At 29.3% G+C, this 21,730-nt stretch overlaps 2 protein-coding genes across 6 annotated transcripts in view; one reads left to right on the forward strand and one right to left on the reverse strand.

The window, feature by feature from the left end:
- The first annotated feature begins 530 nt into the window (after window positions 1-530).
- LOC111676468 (prostatic acid phosphatase) lies at window positions 531-9,465 on the forward strand. 3 transcript variants are annotated; one of them, XM_023437404.2, is made up of 7 exons: window positions 534-1,133; window positions 1,203-1,301; window positions 5,534-5,773; window positions 5,830-6,279; window positions 6,342-6,600; window positions 8,250-8,350; window positions 8,501-9,465. In XM_023437404.2, the coding sequence occupies exons 1-7, from the start codon at window positions 909-911 to the stop codon at window positions 8,519-8,521; spliced, it is 1,395 nt and encodes a 464-aa protein (XP_023293172.2). In that variant the 5' UTR covers window positions 534-908; the 3' UTR covers window positions 8,522-9,465. The 3 variants fall into 3 exon arrangements, with proteins under 3 accessions (XP_046805458.1, XP_023293173.2, XP_023293172.2); XM_046949502.1 differs by lacking the exon at window positions 8,250-8,350 and having other exon boundaries at window positions 531-1,133; XM_023437405.2 differs by lacking the exon at window positions 8,501-9,465 and having other exon boundaries at window positions 532-1,133; window positions 8,250-8,359.
- A 1,775-nt stretch (window positions 9,466-11,240) lies between these two features.
- The window catches only part of LOC111676469 (protein artichoke), a 33,210-nt gene continuing 22,720 nt past the window's right edge, over window positions 11,241-21,730 (reverse strand). For all 3 annotated transcript variants that reach the window (XM_046948588.1, XM_023437406.2, XM_046948587.1), the window contains exons 5-9: window positions 20,435-20,698; window positions 15,692-15,791; window positions 15,339-15,628; window positions 15,121-15,267; window positions 11,241-15,062 (exon numbers count right to left, since the gene is read on the reverse strand). In XM_046948588.1, coding sequence (XP_046804544.1) covers window positions 12,012-15,062; window positions 15,121-15,267; window positions 15,339-15,628; window positions 15,692-15,791; window positions 20,435-20,698 — 3,852 coding nt within the window. In that variant the 3' untranslated portion in view covers window positions 11,241-12,011. The remainder of the gene's footprint in view (window positions 15,063-15,120; window positions 15,268-15,338; window positions 15,629-15,691; window positions 15,792-20,434; window positions 20,699-21,730) is intronic.

Raw genomic sequence — 21,730 nt, forward strand, 5'->3', positions numbered from 1 at the left:
AGTATTTTGATATTAATATTGCCTATTGCTCAATTCGATAATACATTTCTTGTGAATAGAATGCTCAATATCTCGGTCGGTATCTCTCTGATAGCAATTTCGGTTCTTCTAATTTTAATTGTGTTAACGGAGAATCCTCTTCTTTTGCAGGCATGGTGTACAGATTTCACAGCGTCCCCACTAGGTACCTAAATATGCACTTTTCGTTTAGATTAAATAGATTTGTACAAACAGCATCATCAGTGCCAGCAGTAATCACATTGTCCATTGTCGGAAAGTTTTCAATAGACTTGGCAAGGGAGTTGTTGTTAGCCTAAACTTTTGAAAACATATTGTCATTATCAATGTATGATTTTACTATCTGACCCGTCATAATCTTAAATTTTAATCATCGCACTAACCAAGAATAACCAATATACGTGGCAACTCTAAAAACAACAAATTCTCACTCTCTCTTTCTCTCTTTTGTACTGTTTTTGTTTTCTTTATTGTTTTGTTTTTTTGTTTATTCAAAAACAGAATATAAATTCGCAAAAGTCACCGTAGTTGTGTGTAGTGGTGAAGGTGCTCTATTCGACGGACAGAAAAGTTGGTGTCTATTATTATTATTTCTTTTTCTATGGTTATTTTTCTGAAATTAAAGAAAAAGGCAAAAAAAAAATAAAGTACAATATCTAAATAAAAATACAGTAGGAAGACGATGAAGCAATAGTACATAAATTAAAGAAAATCAAATATTACCAAAAATCGAGCTAAATATTATTTAGTAAAAAGTGCCACACATCCAGTCTGCGGGAAGTGAGACATCTAAAATAAAATCTCCACAAAAACAGACTGCGTTTGCAATATACAATTTTTTTCTTAAGTTGCAAAATTATTTACCCAAAAAGAAATAAACATCTTAAATTATGTCAAATCAAATACATTTAACAACAAAAATAACAAAATTTCATAATTTTTGTTATTGTTGCGTTAAAAATGGTGCATTATTTTTGTTATTGCTTGTGTTTATGGCCAATACACTGGCGGTTACAGCCACACAATCAACATCGTCTACGTCGTCAATGATGGATGATGGTAATAGCCAAGCAACAGATGTTGACTTAAAAGGCAAATTGGTATTTGCCCATGTGGTAAGTAAAAAAGAGATATTTAAAACATGCTACTTGTAATGAACAAATAATTTTTGTTTTCTTGAAAAGATTTATCGTCATGGTGATCGTACGCCCATTGATCCATATCCTACAGATCCTTGGCGTGATGTAAAACAATGGCCAACTGGTTGGGGTCAATTGACTAATGTAAGTATTGGTTATTTTATTTGTTTTTGTAGGTATATAAATGTGTTTTTTAAGTCAACATATGGTAGCAGTTTGTTCTTTTTTTTTTATCAATTTTGTTTAGACAAAACAGAAACCTTTTTGTTTTCAATTTGAGTGTAAGTTTTTTTTTACCTGATACCTTTTAACAAAGAACTTGCTTAATTTAGCAATATTTTATTTTATTTTGTTGTATTTTTAATTAATATACTTTATGAATGAACTTAATGAGACCAACTATTTTGTTAAAGTTATTTAAAAGTTTTTAATCGATGTCGATTTCTTTATTCCACAAGTGTCACATACTTGTCATACCGTTCGAATCGGAATGTATGACAAGTCTGTGATCTTTTGGAATTTCTATTTCACAATTCCTCATTTTAAAACTATTCGAATGAAACTTTACAAAAAACTTTGAAACTTTACAAAAAAGCAAATAAAAAAACTTAAAATGTTTTTTTTTTTGGAGTCGTGGGTCTACAGATATTGAACGGACTTTCCGTTTTATTTCCTTATTCGAAACCATTCAAATCAGTATGTATGACAAGCCTGAGATTATTTTTTTAGAGATTCCTATGTTCTTAATTCAGAATTTCAGATTTTAAAATTTTGGAATTCTAAAACTTTACAAAAAAAAAAAAAAAAAATGGATCCTCTAGGGCCAAATTTTTATAAATTAGGAAAAGTTACATTCTTCTAATATCTTGATTTTTAACGATTTATGGGTAATAAAGTAATTCTTATGTAAGAGGGGTTATCGAGCAATTAGTAATTTCGCCACTACATCCATGTCGTTTCAAAACTTTTAAGTTCTTATGCGAGATATTGTTAAACGGGCACCGATTTTGTACATTATATGGTACGCTTTAGCTGTCGAGCTCCTCGCCTTTTTAACCCTATCAGGTTTTCAAGAGACAGATGTACTACTGGATAGATCTTTTTAAATATAAATTCAAACATTTGAAGTTGTCTTCAAAAGAGTTCAATGTTGTTAACATAATCTCTTAATAATGAGAACTCTTTAAATTATAATTTAATTTTATTTAAAGCTAATTTATAAAGTTAACTTTTCATGATTTCTCTTAAAAGACTTTCAATTAAATTTTAGTATTTCTAGATTCTATTCTTAAGTTCGAATTTGTTATTCTGTTCAACTTCAATATCTAGTAATTAGGAAATTATTTTTCTTGTTATTTTATTTAAAACAACTTACGTTTCATTTGGTATAGTTGGTTCCGTTAAGTATTTTGGCAACTGTCATGTTAAACTTTGCTCTTATCTTTTATCAGAAAATATTGTTAGAATTTCATTTATTTCATTTATTTATAGCAAATTAAATGCTTAAAATTCTCAAGACATTTCACAAATAACGCAAATTTATAAAAAAATACATTGTCGATTGACAAGAGCAGAAGAAAACTAACTTCCTATAAAAAACGAAATACTTAAAAAATTTTGACTTCATTTTATTATTAACATTTTAATATTCAATATTTAAACAGATTGTTCTGATTATATTAGGTTTAACTTATACAAACCCATATTTTCGTGTGTTTTGTATACACGTTTTGTATTTGTTCAAAATCAAATAATTCTTTGTAAACATACAAACATATCTTCATGTTTAACTGACTCACTAAATTGATTTCTTTGAAAACGAAACTAGTTCAATAAACTTGTTTTAATATTTATACTAAATAATGTATAAAAACCTTAATTGTATTTATAAAAACTCTGTTATAAAACAAATAATGTTAAGGTTCAATTGTTTCACTTGTTATGCTCTTCTAATAGGAATTTTTCACCTGCTAATGACTATCAAATTAAGTGTTTAGTATTGTTATTATTTTATGCCTATCATTTTTCTAATCACACTTATTTACTTTGATAATTAGCTTTTAATATTAATAAAATTTATTATTTTAACTGATCACGCTATAAATCATAATTCATAAAAACATGTTTTATGCTGGCAACGTTATCTTTTTTAGGAAATTTATAAAATATTAATCATTATTATAGATGGTTTAGTTTTAGAAGGTTTATACACTATAAACAACTAATAATTCACTTGCAGGCCCTTAGGGCCATTGTAATTTCCTTCAAAGATTGAAGATCCAAACACAGAGAAGCAAAACACTACAACAAGGCAAGAAAGAAGAATGCGAGAGAAAATCTATGTACTCTATATAGTCCAGTCTAAGAAGTGACTAATTTCCTTGGCCAAACATAATAATCTAAGAGTTAAGTCCCGCAATTTTCCCAGTTCACCATGAAACCTATTTTCTAGCCATTTAAGCCTGATATTCTGTATCCTAGGACAGTGGCAAATTATCTACTATATCTCCTCATTTCCTTTTCATTTTCGTATAACCTGCAATAGTTCGGTATATTAATGTCCCATTTTCTGACAAAGGGTCCTAACTGGTCAATGTCCTGTTAGACTCTTTAATCAAGTTTTGGCCATATGCCCTTTGATTTAATGATTCTATGACTAGATAATGTGATCACGGATTCTTTCCAATATCAACCTGTTATAATGACAAATTTGTGGTTTTATTATCCTTTACCTGACATCTATTTCAAGGATCGATCCTAATCTAGCCAGTTCATCCGCAACATCATTACAATGTCAAACAGTCTCATAATGTCCCTAAGGGCTATCAAGAAAAATTTTAAGGGCTCACCCCGATATGATTCCGATAGATAGATAGATAGATAGATAAATAAATAAATAAATAAATAAATAAATAAATAAATAAATAAATAGATAGATAGATAGATAGATAGATAGATAGATAGATAGATAGATAGATAGATAGATAGATAGATAGATAGATAGATAGATAGATAGATAGATAGATAGATAGATAGATAGATAGATAGATAGATAGATAGACAGACAGACAGACAGACATACAGATAGATAGATAGATAGATAGATAGATAGATAGATAGATAGATAGATAGATAGATAGATAGATAGATAGATATATAGATAGATAATTAGTTACTTAGTTGCTTAGTTAGTTAGTTTTATTACTACATATAAACTTTCTTTCTTATCAAAAGTAACATGTGACAAACTTTTACTGTGATTTTCTATAGAAATAGTATTTTTCATATGTTTTTATAAACATTGTTTGTATGCATGTAAATGCTAAAAGAAATGCATATATTTAAATAAAATTATAATTAAGTCCACATATCAGCAGGGCCCCCCCTCAGCTGCATGTGACTTTTAATAATCTTTTCTTTTGTGTACGCTTTTTTTTTCTTTATTATTATTATTGTTATTGTTTTTCTACTTTATTATTTTTATTAGTTCATTGTAGTTTAAATAATAATGTAATTAAGATTTATACATATTTTAAAATAATATTGACGATAATGTGGTTTTATATTTAGAAAATGCAAATCCATTACAATTGACTATAATCTATAAAAAATGTAAATAAATTATTTAAAAATTTTGTTTTACTATTAATAACGGTTTGTTTAGTTAAACGATAAGGGATATTATATATTCTGCATAATTAAATAAAGTCGCGTGATGAAAGAAAAAAAAGTTCATTAATGATAATTTTCTTTATAATTCAACAACAGACTGTACAAGCAGTGCAGAGTTGGTTAGTTAAAGTAAATGATTTCTTAAATAGAAGTACAGTTTTAGTAAATTATGCAAAATAGTAAAGATTTTCTAAATTAATACATACATCTTATCAGAGTATGTAATTTTACTTTCATATTCTGCATATGACTTGCCTCCTCTTAAAAAGTGGGCGTTTCTGCAAATGACAAAACAATGAAACAAATCAAATTTTTGACCTAAATTTACTTCAACTAAATTGCTAAACTTACCTACCACAATATCGTCTTTTAAAAGTCAACAAACAATTTTTAATGATAATTAATTGTATTTTTCTGTTTATCATTTAAAATTATCACTTTACGTGGTAAATAAATCAATTTAAATGTTTCATTAAACAGACAATGAAAACCAAGAGTTCAACATAATTCTTAAGATCATTTTAAAAATAGTCGCCGTTTGTTTGTTTGTTTGTTTGTCTTCGGTCAATAATTTCCTGATAAAAATATGTCGATTTTGTGTTTTATGCATGTGTATGCGCGTGTTTTTATTAATTATTTTGTTATTTCCGTCGTTTCTAATAAAATATTTATTTGTTTGTTTGTGTGTATGTGCGATATTACAGATTGGTAAACAACAGCATTATCATTTAGGACAATGGCTGCGTAAACGTTATGGCAGCCTTTTAAGTGACACCTATAATAAGGATGAGATATATATACGTTCTACCGATGTTGATCGTACGCTAATGAGTGCTTTGTCAAATTTGGCCGGTCTATATGAACCGGTTAAAAAAGATGTCTGGAATCCGGAAATACATTGGCAACCAATACCAGTTCATACACAATTGGAAAAATCGGATCCGGTAAGCAATTCTTATATAGAAAATCCTATAATTTTTAAACGTTTTCATTGCTTTAGGTTCTTGCCGGCAAAGCACCTTGTCCAGCCTATGAATATGCTCTTTCGGCTTTAAAAAATTCTCCCGAAATGCAAGCACTTAACGATCGTTATGCTTATCTATATAATTATCTTACTAAATATACTGGCATGACCGTTGATTCTCTGGAATATGTGCAACGTATAAATAATACCTTATTCATTGAGGAACTTTATAATAAAACTTTGCCAGAATGGACAAAAAAAGTTTATCCTAGTACAGATATGACTTATATAGCAGATTTTACATTTTCCCTTAGCACCTATACCAGACAAATGGCACGTCTCAAGGCAGGACCTTTGATCAAAGAAATGCTAGAAAGATTTGTAGACAAATCAAAGGGTAAATTAAATCCTAATCGTTCATTATGGATCTACTCGGCTCATGATACTACAGTGGCAAATGTTTTGAATACTTTAAAGCTATATGATGTAAGTTTTTTTTTATATTTAACTTATAAGTAAATAATTAACAATTTATTAATTTATTTTAGCTGCATAGTCCTCCTTATATTGCCTGCATAATGTTGGAATTACGTTTAGATGAAAAATTACAACCTTATGTATCGATTTTCTATAAAAATACCACTGCTGAACCGGAACCTTTATATATACCCGATTGTGGTGTTGCTTGTCCTCTTAATCAAATGTTTAATATATATAGTGATATTTTACCAAAAGACTGGGAAAGTGAATGTAAACTTTCCACATTAATGATGACTTATGAAGAAGCTAATGTTGGAACAGCTATGGGTAAGTTTTAAAGTCGATGTTAGCAGATAACTTTTTTGCAATTTAAATATATATAAAATTGGATTTATTAATGTTTAAATATTGGGTTGTTTAAAACAACAATCTTTTACATAAGAGTTGGGGCAACATGTTGATAAAAATAATGTTGTAGCAACATGTCATCATAATTATTAAATATTGTGCTCTACTGTGGAGCACTTAATTGTTAATGAAACTATTTAAGAAACTTAGTCAATAGACTTTTAGAAGTCTAGTCCTACATTAGTCCAAAGATTGATCGTAGACTAGCTAATATACTGAACCATTGACTAGTCAATAGCATGGAAAATATACTGGTCAGTAGACTAGTCAATAGGCCAGTCAATATGCTAGTCAATTAAATAGCCCATGGACTAACACATAGACTAGACTAGATATACTATTTCACAGACGGATCAAAAGGCTAGCCCATAGACAACTAGACTAGTCAATAGACAAATAGGCTAGTCAATAGACCAGTACATAGACTAGTCATTAGACTAATCAATAGACCAGTCCATAGACTAGACATTATACTAGTCATTAGACTAATCGTTATACTAGTCATTAGACTAATCAATAGACCAGTCCATAGACTAGTCATTAGGCTAATCAATAGACTAGCCATTCGACTTATCAATCGACTAGTCCCTAGAATAATCAATAGACTAGTCATTAGACTAATCAATAGACAAGTCCTTAGACTAATCAATAGAATAGTCATTATACTAATCAATAGACTAGTCATTAAACTAATCAATAGACTAGTCATTGGACTAGTCAATAGACTAGTCATTGGACTAGTCAATAGACTAATAAAAAGACAAGTCTATAGACTAGTAGGCTAGTCATTAGACTAATCAATAGACTAGTTCATAGACTAGTCAATAGACTAATAAAACGACAAGTCTATAGACTAGTAGGCTAGTCATCAGTCCATAGCATAGTCAATATATCAGACTAAAAACTTATTAATAGACTAATGCCTAGATTAATCTATGGACAAGTCAACAGACTAGAAGGTTAGACTGAACAATAGACTCGTCAATAAACTAGTCCATAGACTAGAGAATAGACTATTTGATAGACTGATCAAAACGCTAGCCCATACACAAATATACTAGTCATTAGACTACTCAATAGGCTTATACATAGACAAGTCAATATACCAGTCTAAGGACAAAATTAGTAGGCTAATCTATAGACTAATCAATAGATCAATAAATAGACTAGTCTACAGACTTGGCAATAGACTAATCCATAGACTAGTCAATGACAAGTCAAGATACCAGAATACTAGTCCATAGAGTTGTCTATAGACTGATCCATAGATTAATACAGAGATTAGCCTTTAGATTGATCCATATACTAATCAGTAGACCAGTCAATATATTAGTCAATCGATTAGTTCAGAGGCTATTTAATAGAACAGTCCACAAAAAAATTCAAAAGATATACACTACACCATGGACTAGTCCGTAAACCACATGTTGCTCAAAAAAGAAATTCTAAAATAAAATCTAAACTAAAAGCTTATTACTACTTTTAACCTTTCTAGCTTTAATAATTACTGTATTCACTATAATTCTTTCTCCTTTTTATCCTTCTTTCTTTCTTCTTCTATTTTCCAGGTATTTTAGTTGCTATTATAACCATTATGTTATTCCTTTCGTATGTTGTCATGATTTACTACCGACGACGCAGTTACAAAAATCACTACTCCTACATACAGGTGGCTTAAATAATTTATATACTATTTCTTTTACTTTTCTTTCATTTCTTTAGCCCAACAGTAAATTAATTATTTATGTTTCTTTTTTTTGTTCTTTCTTTTGCAATAATATTTTCTTTTTTGTTTTCATCCTTTTTTTCACCAAATTAGCAAAGCAAATTGGATGCCTAAAATAAAATTATTTCATCAACTTCATTTCTGATTTATTGAATGCCTTCCTTCTACAACAAACTTTGATACTCAAAATTAATTACTAAAAAAATATCATATTATTATAATTATTGTTTTTGTTTTAGTTTTTCATAAAAATACATTTTTTTTTAAGTTTCATATTATGCATTTTTACACAAAACCTATTGCATTTGTTATTGTTCTCAAATTTAAAAATATTCATGCCAAAAAACAAAGATAATTAATGAATGCATTTGTTAAAGTTTATATTTATTAATTTTTTGTTAAAAAACACAAAAAAAGCATTTGCTATTTTTTTTTAATAATTGTAATTTGAACATATTTATCATAAAATAAAAATCAAAGTCATTTAACATTGTGATTCACATTTTCAAAACCAATTGTGGTTAATAAGAAAAAACAAAAAATTTATATTTAACATAAAAATTTATACAAACTAAATAGTTATTTAAGACAAAATTGACTCAAAAACACTCTCTCAATAATTTGTTATTTGAGCATTTTTTTTAATAAATTAATTAATATATAAATGTAAAAAAGTTGTTATTCATGGTATTTGTTAAACAAAAAGAAAAAATAATAATTTTTAATGTTTATTTGTTAATTACATAAATAAAATGTGTTGTATTTTTCGCTTAAAAATTATTATTAAAGAAATTATCAATTTATCTTTAACTCTATGTAAATTATTAATGTAATTTTAAAAAATAATTTTCACTTTGTTAAAAAAAAACATAAAAGAAAACACTCATCATTTTAAATGTTAACAAAAACAAACAAAGTCACAAAATTTGTGTTTTTTTCTTAACATTTTTTATACATTTAATTGATAAGACTTTTAACTGTATTTCGTTTTATTAATCATATACTAAACCTGCATAAATATATTTTTTAGATATTAAACAATTTTTGAAAAAAAAAAACATTTTAAAAAATTATTATAAAAAAGAGTATAAAATCTCTAAATCTATTATGCAAAAAAATTTTATTCAAATATAATTAAAGATCTTAAAAATTTACAATTGTTTTAATTGGTTTTAAAAACACACTTTAACATGTAACAAAATATTACAATTGGTTTTTGAAATTTCACTACGTTTATCATCAATCTTTTCCACAGCACGTTTCTTAATTGGGTTGAAGCTTTGTATAAATATTTTTCAGCTTTTTAGCTTTATTTGTCACAAATATTTAGTGTAATTGTTGTTGCGAATTAAATATTTATAGAATTTTAAGTCCAACTGTGTGTTATTGGGCATTACAAGTTTATCTGATAAATTTTATATTACGGCAATGTTGCTCCTAATTGCGTTACACACTTTTTATAACTTTAAACTTTTGATAAGAAGTCCAGATAGTAGGGTTCTATAAATCGACTTTCGAATAATCGAACAATCGACTTTTTGTCGAAAAAAGTCGAAGTCGATTATTTTGTTCCAAAAAAGTCGATAACTCGACTACCGTCTGTGAAAAGAGTCTAAAAATCGACATTGTTAATAAAAGTCGAAAAGTCTGAAAGTCGAAAAAAGTCGAAATTTAGGAAAAAGTCGAAAACTCGAAAATTGTAGATATAAGTCAAAAATAGTCGAAAATTTTAAAAAAGTGAAAAAAGTCAAAATCTCTAAAATAGTCGGATAAACTCGAAAAAAGTAAAAAAAGTCGACAATAGTCAAAAAAATCGAAAAGTCGGTAAAGGTCGAAAAAAGTCAAAAAAGTCGACTATTTATAAAATACTTATAGTCGAAAAGTCGACTTTTAATTAAATGAAAAAAGTCGAAAAATCGACTTTTCATAAAATACAAAAAGTCGACTTTTTGTTTCAACTATAGAACCCTACCAGATAGTAGTCTATAAACCATTCTATAGTCTATACTGTAATCTATTCTATAGTCATTTCTATAGTATTTATAGTCTATTCTATAGTCTATCATATAGTTTAGTCTATAGTCTTGTTTATAGTCTATTATATAGTCTAGTATATAGTCCTTAGTATAGTCAATAGTCTCGTCTACAGTCTAGTCAATAGTGTAGTCTATAGTCTAGTAACTTGTCTGATCTAAAGTCTAGTCTGTAGTCTATTCTATTGTTTAGTCTGTAGTCTACTCTATTTTCTACTCTATAGTCTATTCTATTACTTAGTCTATAGTCTTGTCTAGCCTAAAGCCTATTTTATAGTATAGTTTATAGTCTAGACTAAAGTTTGTTTTATAGATTAGTCTATAGTCTAGTCTATAGTCTAGTCTAGTCTATAGTCTAGTCTATAGTCTAGTCTATAGTCTAGTCTATAGTCTAGTCTATAGTCTAGTCTATAGTCTAGTCTATAGTCTAGTCTATAGTCTAGTCTATAGTCTAGTCTATAGTCTAGTCTATAGTCTAGTCTATAGTCTAGTCTATAGTCTAGTCTATAGTCTAGTCTATAGTATAGTCTATAGTCTAGTCTATAGTCTAGTCTATAGTCTAGTCTATAGTCTAGTCTATAGTCTAGTCTATAGTCTAGTCTATAGTATAGTCTATAGTCTAGTCTATAGTCTAGTCTATAGTCTAGTCTATAGTCTAGTCTATAAAGGTATAAAAATTAATAAATACGCTTTCAATCGGAGAAAAATTTTGTAAAAAGAAAATAAACAAAACTTTTAAAAAATTCAAAATAATTTTAACATTTTATTCTAAAATAAAAACACCCACGAACATACAAATCTTTAATTTTCAGATCTTATTATCTTTTATTAAAAATAATTTTCATTTTATTGTACTTAATTATTTGCACATATAAATCCATAAAGATTAAATTAATTTATACAATAATATTTCTTTAATGTGTGTGTTTAATTTTTCAATAATATTTTAAAAGAACTTAAACTAAAATCTAATAATAACTAAAAACAAATTGTATAGATTTTAAAAATTAAAAAAAATATATTTTAAATATAAATATTAGTCATTAATAATCCAAGTACTTAAACGAAAAAAATAAACATAATTTAAAAACCAATTTAAATTTTAATAAAATACTTTGCTTAAGTTAAGTGTATCTTTTTGAAACTCGTACTTAAGGTGTTGACTAAATTATGTATTGATTTGAAACTGAAATTACTTTTAACTAGACAGTTTAACAAATCAAAGTTTAAAATTAAAAGTACAATTGGATTTATAATTTACTAAAGCTTAAAATTATATACAAACGACTTTATCTATTAGATTGATATATCAATCGTGTTAACCTAAACGAATGTTTTTAAGAGGTTGTGAAAGAACTCTATTAAATTTTCTTTGTTTTGTAATTTTTAAAATTGTGGAGGGGGATATGTTAAAGAAGGCGTAAATGTTACGCCTACTTAATTGACTGTTTGAAATGGGGGTTTATTTTTGTCTGTTGTGTCAAGCAACCACTTTCGCTTTAAATTTTTAACTTAGCGCCCATGTGATTCAAAAGAAACTTTATACTTTTTAAAAGCTTTTAAGCTTAAACTTATCTATAAGCTTTATCGTCCGAATATATAATGTATGGTTGATTTTGCGATAGATTTGAGGCCACCTGTTGCTGCTGCTGAGGCGTGGATCCCCCAAAATATGACATTCTCGAGGAATATGTGGCTTGTTGTTGTTGCTGCTGTTGTTGTGTTGCACGTGTGGATAAATTCTGTGTAGACTGGTGTATGGACGGTGGTTTGTGTGGCAATGTAGCGTAGTTTTGTGCATAGGGAGGCACGGCATATAAGGCCGCTGTAGGTTGCCCCTTGTAACTCAAGGGCACGCTACCCGGGCCCATGGGCATAGGTGGTATGCCTATCATAGCGGGAGCATTGTGGTATTCAGCATTACTCATGCGCAAACGTACTATACAGATGATTATTATGAGTATAGCTATAAATGCTACCACTCCTCCTACTATTCCAATAATAAGAGTATCATCATTGGTCATAATGGGTGCTTTCATAAGAGGAGCTTTAGTTTTAATTTTCATGGGTGGTGGTTGTGTAGGCTCCATACTCCATATTATCATGGGAGGTTCTTCGGGTGTGGTTGTGGGTGGTCGGGTTACTAGACGGGAAGATGATTTCAAAATATTTGTTGACGAAGTTCTCGCAGTAGTCGAAGTCATTTTACGAGGATCACAAGTTAACTCATCGTCTCCTACTTCTATAAGTTTTTTGCCCGCCAAATAGGCTGGTGAGTGGCAGGTTAATTCAGTCATATGTGAATTGGGCAGCCATCTTCTTAAGGCTCGGGCATTGCAATCACAGTGTATGGGATTGGAAGATAAACCTTTGAGCTGCAAACTGGACCTACGATCTTCTAAAGCATTAAGAAATTGCGGCACTAAAACCGCCACTTTAGAGCCTTCAATATCCAAAGTTAAGTGGGAAGATCTAGGTACTGGGAATAATAAGGCCGGAGGCAAGGCTGTTAAAGAGGTATTTTGTAATTTTATGGTCAAATCGCTGGACTTAAGACCCGCCAAAGTGCCTGAGGATATAGATTTTAAACGTTCACCTCTTATGCCTATAGCCTTTAGTCTGGGATGTTTGGCTGGTTGTATTTGTTCAGTGCCTATTGATGAATCTTTGACCTCAATATCCAAAGTTTCCAAACCGGGCAAGAGTTCTAATATACCCTGCAAATCCAAATAACCCAATAAAGGCAAATCATATGCTTCCAAAGAGGCCAAATTGGGAGTGTGCTTAAAAGCATTTTTCTCTATGCGATTACACAAGGCAAGTCCCTTTATCTTTAGAGTGCGTAACATATCTAATTTCTCAAAGTCTCCTTGTTGGATCATTTCAAAACTATTGTTGGACAAATCTAAATATTGTAAATTCTGTAATTTAGGCCAGGCTGAAGCCAATTCGTTTAAGTTTTCTAATTTATTGTTGGCCAAGTCCAGAGTTTCTAACGAGGTAGTGCGTTGAAAGATATCGGGTTGTATGGTTTGTAAATTATTTTGTGACAAATTTAAATACTGCAAGAAAGGTGTTTCCAAGGCCTCCAAACTTTCTATGCCACAACCCGCCAAATTCAATTCTCTAACAGTTTTCGGTTCATTGAGTATATTTTTCACTGCTTCCTTAGATAAAGGATTAAAGGATAAATCTAAATTCTTAATATTTACCATTATGCTGTCATCATTGGGAATGGCTCGAATCTTGTTGTGACTCAAATCCACCGAAGATACAAAGAAATATTGTCTTTGTAAAGCCTTGAGAGGAGCATATTGAAAACTGTTATAAGCCAAATTTATATTCTCCAACATTTGCAACTTTGATCTCTCAAATACGGAATCGGATAGTTCGTTTAGTTTATTGTTTTCCAAATTCAAATATTCCAGTCTTACCAAACCCTCAAAGGTTCTCTCTCCTATACGATCTAAGGCATTATTGGATAAATCCAATACTTGTAATTGAGTCGAATTGTGGAAGGCCATTTCACTTAACATATCCAATTGGTTGTCGGCCACCTTTAAAACTCTCAAACGGGGTAAACGGGCAAAATCTAACTCTTCTATAGATTTTAATTGATTTTGTGACAAGTCAATATATTCCAAATATTGCAATGTGGATATTAGCTCTGCGGGAAAGAAACTGAATTTGTTGTTAGCTGCCATAATAACCCTCAGACGTGGATGTATACGGAACGAGGAGGGGAAAAGATAGCTTAAGTGGTTATTTGAAATATCCAATTCCTCTATGCCGGTACCGGTATTAAAGAATTCACCCTTAAAAGCAGACAATTGATTTCCTCTCAAGTTAAGTTTTTTCAAATGCATTACATTAACAAAAGCTCCCGGTCTAATGGAGGTGATTTGATTATTAGACAAATCAATGGTGGTGATATTCCACAAGTCTACAAAACTGCCATCATTTATTTCCTGTATATTGTTATCGTTCAAATAAATCATTTTTAAATCTTGCAAAGTGGCAAACAGATCTCCCGATAATTGTTTTAAAGAACAAAAACTGAAATCCACAATTTGTAGACGTGATAAAGGACGTATTAAGGCTGCGGGTATGGGCGCTAAATGATGATTACCACTTAAATTCAAATATTGCAAATTCTCCAAACCCTGCAAGATGTTAGTGGGTAATTCTGCCAAGTTGTTGTAACTTAAATCCAAACTTCTTAACTCAGTTAAAGCCAAGGGTATATTGCCCAAACCGGTTATACGATTTTGTCCCAATTTCAATTCATTTAGTGAGGTTTCCAAACCCATAAAAATATCGGCATTTATAACAGCCAGTGAGTTGCCTGACAGATCTAAAGATCTTAAATTGCTAAACATTTGGAAGCTACCCGTTGGCAACTCACGTATAACATTGCGAGCCAAAGAGAGTGTGGTTATATCGGAGGCTTGTATGGATCCTAGGATTTCGGCAGATAAAGCGGCCACACGATTAAAGTCCAAATATAAAGTATTTAAGTTGGATAAACGACCCAAGGCACTACCGGGTATAAGAAGAATATTGTTGTCACGTATGATTAAGGTTTGAAGATTTTCCAAGCCCTCGAGAGCATCATCTTCGATCTAAAGGAAGATAGATTAAAGTTATTATATTTTTATTATTATAATAGTTTTCACTTACCGTTCTTAAAGAATTCAAACTCAAATCTAAATATTTCAAATTTGTCAAATCACGGAAAGTGCCCGGGGGTATGGTAGTAATACCATTACGACTTAAATCCAAAGTTTCCAAAGATTTCACCACTTCCATATGAGTATAATCCAAACGCTGTAATTTATGAAATAAATATTTATTAAAAAAAAAACTTCTTTACTTAATCTTTATTAAACACAACAAACCTGCAACATATTCGAGGATAAATTCAATGATTTTAAATTAATTATGGGTCTTAAAGACACCGTGGGAAATTGTTGTATAAAATTCTCGGATAAATCTAATTTCTGTAAAGTGGGAAGATTTTCAAAGACATCACTGTTTAAGTTCGTTATACGATTGCCGGCTAATTTAATTTCGCGTATTTTACGCAAACCCTTAAAGGTTAAACCCTCAATGGTTTTGATTTCATTATAGCGTAAATCGACAATCTCCAATTGGGGCTGGGCAATAAACGATTCATAGCGTAAAGAAGCTAAAGATAGAAAGGCATTTGTTTTAATTATAATTAAAAGTAATAATTTACTATAGCACTTACTTATGTAGTTATGCCTTAAGGATAAATGTCTCAAAGCGGTGGGTCCATTTAAAGAATTCGAGGGTACCGAGGCCAGACTATTGCGATCTATATAAAATTCCTGAAAAATAAATATTTATGTTAAATAAAATCAATTTAAATAATAATATTTTTGTTTATATTTTTTTATATTTTCAGTCTCCCGATAAAGGCAATGGTGTAAAGGAGAAAACTACGTTGCGTGCTCAACGTTTGCCTGCCAAGAGATCTAGTGAAGGCCCCCATTTGAGAAAGAAGAAGTAAATTTTCGATTTTTGTTTTGAATAGAGGCCAGGTTATGGAATTTGTTTTAGTTATGGTTTAACGATATATGTGTGATATAAAAAATCAGGTAGTATTATTCGTAGTTAAATTTTAAACTCTTAGACGCTATAGTAGGTACTAATAAAGCTTTAAGTTAAATAAATTATTTTAGAGGCGTAATTTTTTAATTTTAATCATGTAGTTTTATTAGGTTGTTGTAGCCGAGTCTATAATCTGAACTATAAAGACAATTATATTGAAAACTATAAATAAGATTACAGCTTAGACTATAAATTAGTCTATAGTGAGGACTATTAACTGGTCTATTAATTGCACAATAAACTAGACAATGGATTTTGTCTAGTCAATATTCTGAACTATAAGCCAGTCTATAATCTGATCAAATAGTTAGATTTCAGTGTATCCTATATATTAGTCTGGATTATTAACTGAATTATAGCCTGGACTATAAACTAGTCCACAATCTAACTACATTTACAGTCTAGATTATAAATTGGTGCATGGACTAGCCTAGCTAGCATTTGTAAGATTGTTGGATGATTAATCAGTAAACTGAGTCATTTTTGACTCCTTCTGATGACTTTAAAGTAATTAATAAGTTATGCTCTTAAAAAATGATTCGAAAATTATCCTGATATATGATTGAAAAAATTACTATTTAAAAAACAATAACAAAATGTATAGCAATCATAAATTGATCATCCTGGTGTTTTAAGGTTTTAAAAACTTATTTTGTGATCATATTTCAAGCAGTTAGAAGATCTTAAGTGGTTTCTTATGTAATTGTGTTTGCTTGCAATGAAAATGAGTCGAAACTGATTAGAAAAGGGGCTCAGAAAGGACTCTTTTAGAAGAGTTGGCAAATAATTTTGTGTGGCCTAAAATGAGTTGATATAATTCTCATTTTGTTTATAAAATTAAATGTAAAATTATTTCAATTAATGTGATATTTATTTTAAGTCGATTTTCTGTCAAGGAAATTGAAGTTATATTAAAAACAATAATAAAATGTACAGCAATCACAAATAGATCTTACAGGTGTCACAAATATGATTGTTTATAAGTGTATTTTCTAGTTATATTTCCCGCATTCGGAAGATCAAAAACTATATTATGTTTTATTGTATTTGTCCCAGAAAAGACACCAAAAAGATTATAATATGATTCGAAAATAAGAAAGATTAAAAAATTAGTCAGAACTGATCAGAAGTGGGGGTCAATAATATTTAGAAGAGTCGAGGGTACTGTACCATTTTCTTCCAAGGAATGTATCATTTATGATCAGAAAGTGAGCTCATCATTTTAATCGTGCAGAAGAGTCATAAATGACTCGAATGTGATCGATAATTTCAAAAAATGCTAACTGGTTAGATTATAAATAGACTGAAATTTACAAATTACAGTCTATAGTCTGTATTATAATTAGTATATGTTAGATAAACTATAGACTATAGAGTGGACTATAAATTAATCAAAACTGCATTATAGCCGGGACTCTAGTCTGGACTGTATACTAGCCTATGTTATGTATTATAAGTAAGATTACAGTCTGATTTACAAGTAAGTCTATACTCTGAACTATTTTAATGACTATAGCCTAATTTCTAGCAACGTCTATAATTTAGCATAGCTAAAAGACTTTAGAATAGATTGAATTATTGTCTAGACAATATTCTGGACTATAGCCTAATGGTCTAGAGCGTAGCTTGTACTCCAAATTATATGCAAAGTGCCAGTTTACACAAGAAAACTTTTGATTTTTGTGTGTGAGAAAAGTGAAAGAAATATCAACCATCTCTTTCTCTAACACACAAAATCAAAAGTTTCCCTGTGTGAACCGGCGCTAAAACAAAAAAATCAATTAGTTATTTAATAAGTAATAAACGAATTTTTTTATTAACTTTCTATAAAACGGACAAATATAATTACTAAAATTAAATAAACAATTAAAAGTTATAATTTCTAGCTAAAAGTCATTCAACATGACTGAGTCCAACATGAATCAATGAACTCTATAATCAATTAAACTAGATTGAAAAGCTACTGCAAACTAAAAAATAACAACAACACGCAACACTATCCTAGACATGTACTGAATATTAACAAATAAAAAAAAAAAAACAAATACTGGATGATTTAATGGTCTACACGCTTTTCAATTTCTTAAGAAAAAAATAACAAAAATATGTCTGTCTATATTGTAGTACCTGTAAATAATTATTAAAATCCAATTTAAACGCATAAATATAAATATTAGCAAAATATTAGTAAGTACAATGACGCACGTTAGTCGTTAAATTGTAATGTTGAGAAATGACAGTGATATGTTTAAAACGAATCAAAAACTTTACTTTACCCCAAGTTAGTAAATAAAATTACAAAAAGAAAATATTTAATAATATTGTCTATAACTATAATTGCAAAAGGCAACGCCACCGTTCAACTATACATACAAAAAATATTGGAAAAAAAATCCCGTCACAACTTTGAGGTTGGTATTTAAAATAATAAATTAAATAAAAAAAACTAATGTGAAATAATAAACAAATTGAATAAATAATAAATACGAATGGTTAGGAAATTCAAACTGGTTTAAAAGAAGGAAAAAAAATTGCATGTAACTAACTGCATTATAAATTATTTGTTAGATTACACCATTTCTAAAAGTAACGTAAATTTAAAGTTGGCGTTACTATACTATGAATTATAGTCTGGTTTATATTTTTGCCTATATTTCGGTTTATAGTCTGGACTTTACTTTGATCTACATTATGATCTATTGTTTGGATTATAGTCATGTTTATAATCTAGTCTATAGTCAGATCCATAGTCTATTGTGTAGTATAATAAAATAATAAAATATAGCTTGTTCTATTATATGACTTTAGTCTGGTCTTTTGTTGTTTTTTTTTTATAGTCGGTCCATAGTCTGATTTACATTCCATAAACTGATTTATAGTCTGGTCTATTGTCTGCTTTATAATCTGGTTTATTGACGGGTTTATAGTCTAGTCTATACTCTGATCCATAGTCAATATTATAGTATAGTTTACTGTCTGTTCCATAGTCTGGCCTAAATTTCGGTTTATAAAATCTGGTCTATTGTCTGGACTCTAGTCTGATTTACATTATGGTCTATTGTCTGGATTATAGTATTGTTTATATTCAGGTTTATAGTCTAGTCTATAGTCAGATCCATAGTATATTCTATAGTATGGTCTATTGTCTGTTCTATAGTCTGGAATAAAGTATAAAATATACTCTTATTTATTATATGAGGTTTTTTGTATTTTTTATAGTCGGTCTATAGTCTGATATACATTCTATAATCTGGTCTTAAGTCTGGTCTATTGTCTGATTTATTGACGGGTATAGTCTAAGTCTATAGTGAGAACCAGTGTCTATTCTATAGATTGGTTTACTGTATGCTCTATAGTCTAAAAGTAGTATGTTCTGTTATATGTCTTTAGTCTGGTATTTTGTCTGTTATAGGTCTATATTCTAATCTACAGTTTGAAATATAATCTGGATATAGTATAGTCTATAGTTTAGGCTTGAGTCAGGACTAGTCGCGTGTCCGCGAGGGAAAAAAGGAAATTTACCCCCGCCATCTCTCCACCCACCAAAAAATCGGAAATTTTTCATACAAAATATGCAAATGAGGAAAAATTAAAATATGTAAAAAAAAGAAAAGTTCTCAAAACGCTCGAGCTGGACTATAGTAGGGTTTAAGCTCTATAGTCTAAAATATAAATTGGGCTACAGTCTGGTCTATAATCTGGTCTATAGACAGATATAGTTTTTAGTCTGATCAAAGAGTATAAATACCATATTGCGGCGGGAAAGAAGGTTAATTTTTTATGGAGTTTTGACAACTTTAATCGTAGAAGAAATCTGTACCAAATTTATTTTAATTTGTTTTACATTTAGAGCTGTCATGTCATTCATACATCCTATAAAGAAAAATCATGTGTTTAACACCTTTCTGTGAATGCCAAGGAAGAAGAAGATACAATAAACTATGAAATACAAAACAAATAACAATAAAATGGCTACAATTTGTATTTTCTCTTGGGACCATAAAACGCAACCGCATCCGCAGATTTATATTTCTATTCTTAAGTAGTCTGGATTATAGTCTGATTTTTAAATTTAACTATACAATCTTTATACTATACTTAACGTTAACAAATGGTGTAAACTCAATAAATCAACTAACATCGCCAACTATAAAACAAGAAAAAAGACCTTTTAAAAAATGTTAATAAGACATGACTAAAATATTTTATTAATCTATGTCTCTTTCCCTCTATATGAATATGTCACTTTAAAAAAACACTTGTACTGCAACACGTGAAACATACAACAACAAAATACACATAATTAATCATTAAAAACAACCATCACACTTGTATGTTAATTAAATTAAATGTTACTGACCTTCAAATCACCACAACCTTTAAGAAGACCCTCCTCAATGGATTTAATTTTATTCGCTGATAAATCCAATAATTTCAAATTTTTCAGTGGATGAAATTCGGCTGAAGAAAATATCGGATTTAAACTATCGCCCAGTAAATTATTGGCTAAACGTAATTCCGTTAGTGATTCTTTAAGACCAACAAAAGATTTTTCCGGTATACGTCTAATGAGATTATTCGATAAATCCAATTCTTCCATGGGTAGTTTTAGTGTGCCAAAGTGCTGAAATATTAAGAAAACCATGAAAGTAATTTAAGAAAAAAAAAAACAAAAAAAAAAATAAATTAATTTTTAATTGAGTTTTACTGATTAACACATTTCTTAATGTGATTTTACGTACATATTTTTTATCTTGTTATAATTTAAAAAATTTTCACTTTTTATGAGTTTTTATTTTCATATTCTTGGTTTTTAATGTTAGTCTAGATTATACTTAATATTTTTTTGTTTGTTTGTTTGACGTTTCGTCTGTCGTTTTATTTAGTTCAAGTGAAAGTGTTTTGTTGAAGTTGAAGTTTTCTGTTTTTTTGTTGCCATTTTATCTTCTTTCTTTAAATTCATGATTATTTTGTTGTATTTGTATCTTGATAATACAATAGCTGAAGATTTTGGAACTGGACTTTTAAAGTACTTGTTGTTTATTTAAGATGATTGAAGAGAGATATATAAGTATACTTAACGAAATATTTAGGGTATTCAAGTTCAAATAAAATGGCCGATATGTCTAGTATATAATGTGGTTTATAGTCTGGTCAATAGTCTTTTCAATAATATGATCTATATTGAGGATAAAAGTCTCGTCCATATTCTGTTCTAAAGTAGGGTATATAATGTGATCTATAGTCTGTTCAATAATATGATCTATAGTGAGGACAAGAGTCTCGTCCATATTCTCATCTAAAGTATGGTATATAGTCTGATCAATAATATCATCTATAGAGTGGACAAGAGTCTCATCCATATTCTGATCTAAAGTATGGTGGTCTATAATCAGGTTTGTAGTCTGTCCTATATTTTTATGTATAATCTGGTGTATACTATGGAATATAGACAGGTCTTGAAAATAATCTGAGATATTCAGATAATCTGATATATTCAGATCTATAACTTGCATTATAGCTTAATTTCTGTTTTATAATATGGTTTAAGTTTTTGTGTATTATCTGGTCTATAGTCTAGACTATGGTGTGGTTTAAAGTTTTATTTATAGTTTGGTCAAAAGTATGCTTAACAATCTGATCTATCAATGGTCAA

The sequence above is a fragment of the Lucilia cuprina genome, chromosome 4, assembly GCF_022045245.1.
Source record: "Lucilia cuprina isolate Lc7/37 chromosome 4, ASM2204524v1, whole genome shotgun sequence".
NCBI classification, from domain to species: Eukaryota; Metazoa; Arthropoda; class Insecta; order Diptera; family Calliphoridae; genus Lucilia; species Lucilia cuprina.